This window comes from Fonticula alba (assembly GCF_000388065.1).
Source record: "Fonticula alba strain ATCC 38817 unplaced genomic scaffold supercont2.5, whole genome shotgun sequence".
NCBI classification, from domain to species: Eukaryota; order Rotosphaerida; family Fonticulaceae; genus Fonticula; species Fonticula alba.
Genome location: NW_009242975.1, coordinates 716,552 through 717,202, shown reverse-complemented (window position 1 = coordinate 717,202; position 651 = coordinate 716,552). Strand labels below are relative to the sequence as shown.

At 67.7% G+C, this 651-nt stretch overlaps 1 protein-coding gene across 1 annotated transcript in view; it reads right to left on the bottom strand.

Annotated features, from left to right (window-relative positions):
* The window catches only part of H696_03350 (hypothetical protein), a gene marked incomplete at both ends in the record, with an annotated part of 5,993 nt that overhangs the window by 3,602 nt on the left and 1,740 nt on the right, over window positions 1-651 (bottom strand). The window contains one exon of the mRNA XM_009497214.1: window positions 20-143. Within this exon, the coding sequence (XP_009495489.1) occupies window positions 20-143 (124 nt within the window). The remainder of the gene's footprint in view (window positions 1-19; window positions 144-651) is intronic.

The window sequence follows — 651 nt, the reverse complement described above, 5'->3', positions numbered from 1 at the left end:
GGGGGGAGGCCGAGCGCACATCAAGATCGGACGCCGAATGTGTGTAAACAGACCGGCCCACAGACGCATGCACAAGGGCCGCGCGCGCATATGCATGGAGCCCCAGCGGACAGGGTGACAATTCTCGGAAGAATGCTGGCCACCTGGCGGTGCAAATATGCGCGCGCGCGCCAGCACCCTCCCCGGACAGGGGCGGGGGGGGGGGGCTGCGACTCCCTGCCTATCTCCGCCCACGACGGCCCCGCCCCGCCCCCGGTCTGCCTCGGGAAACACATACGTCAGGCACACAAAGGGACCAGCCCCCGAAAGTCGCCCCGCCAGCCGCCGAGGAGGTGTCCCTTTGGAGCAAATATACCGGGTCGAATATTAAAGGGCCGGCGGTCGGCAGAATACTGGACGACCCGCCTGGCCACGGACAAGTGCCGACGGATCTTTAGTCAACTACCATCGCACCGACAAGGCCTTCCGCCCCGGCCACGAGCCAGAGAGGGCAGAGGCACCGGCGGGCTGCCCGGCACCCCCCTTCATTGTCCCGCCGAACCATATTCAGGCGGAGTGGAGGGGGGCGAGCCGGGCCCCGCATGCACACAGGCCAGCATACTACCCGCGTCCCCCCCCCAGCACGGAAGACGCAGCGCCGGGTGAGCAGGA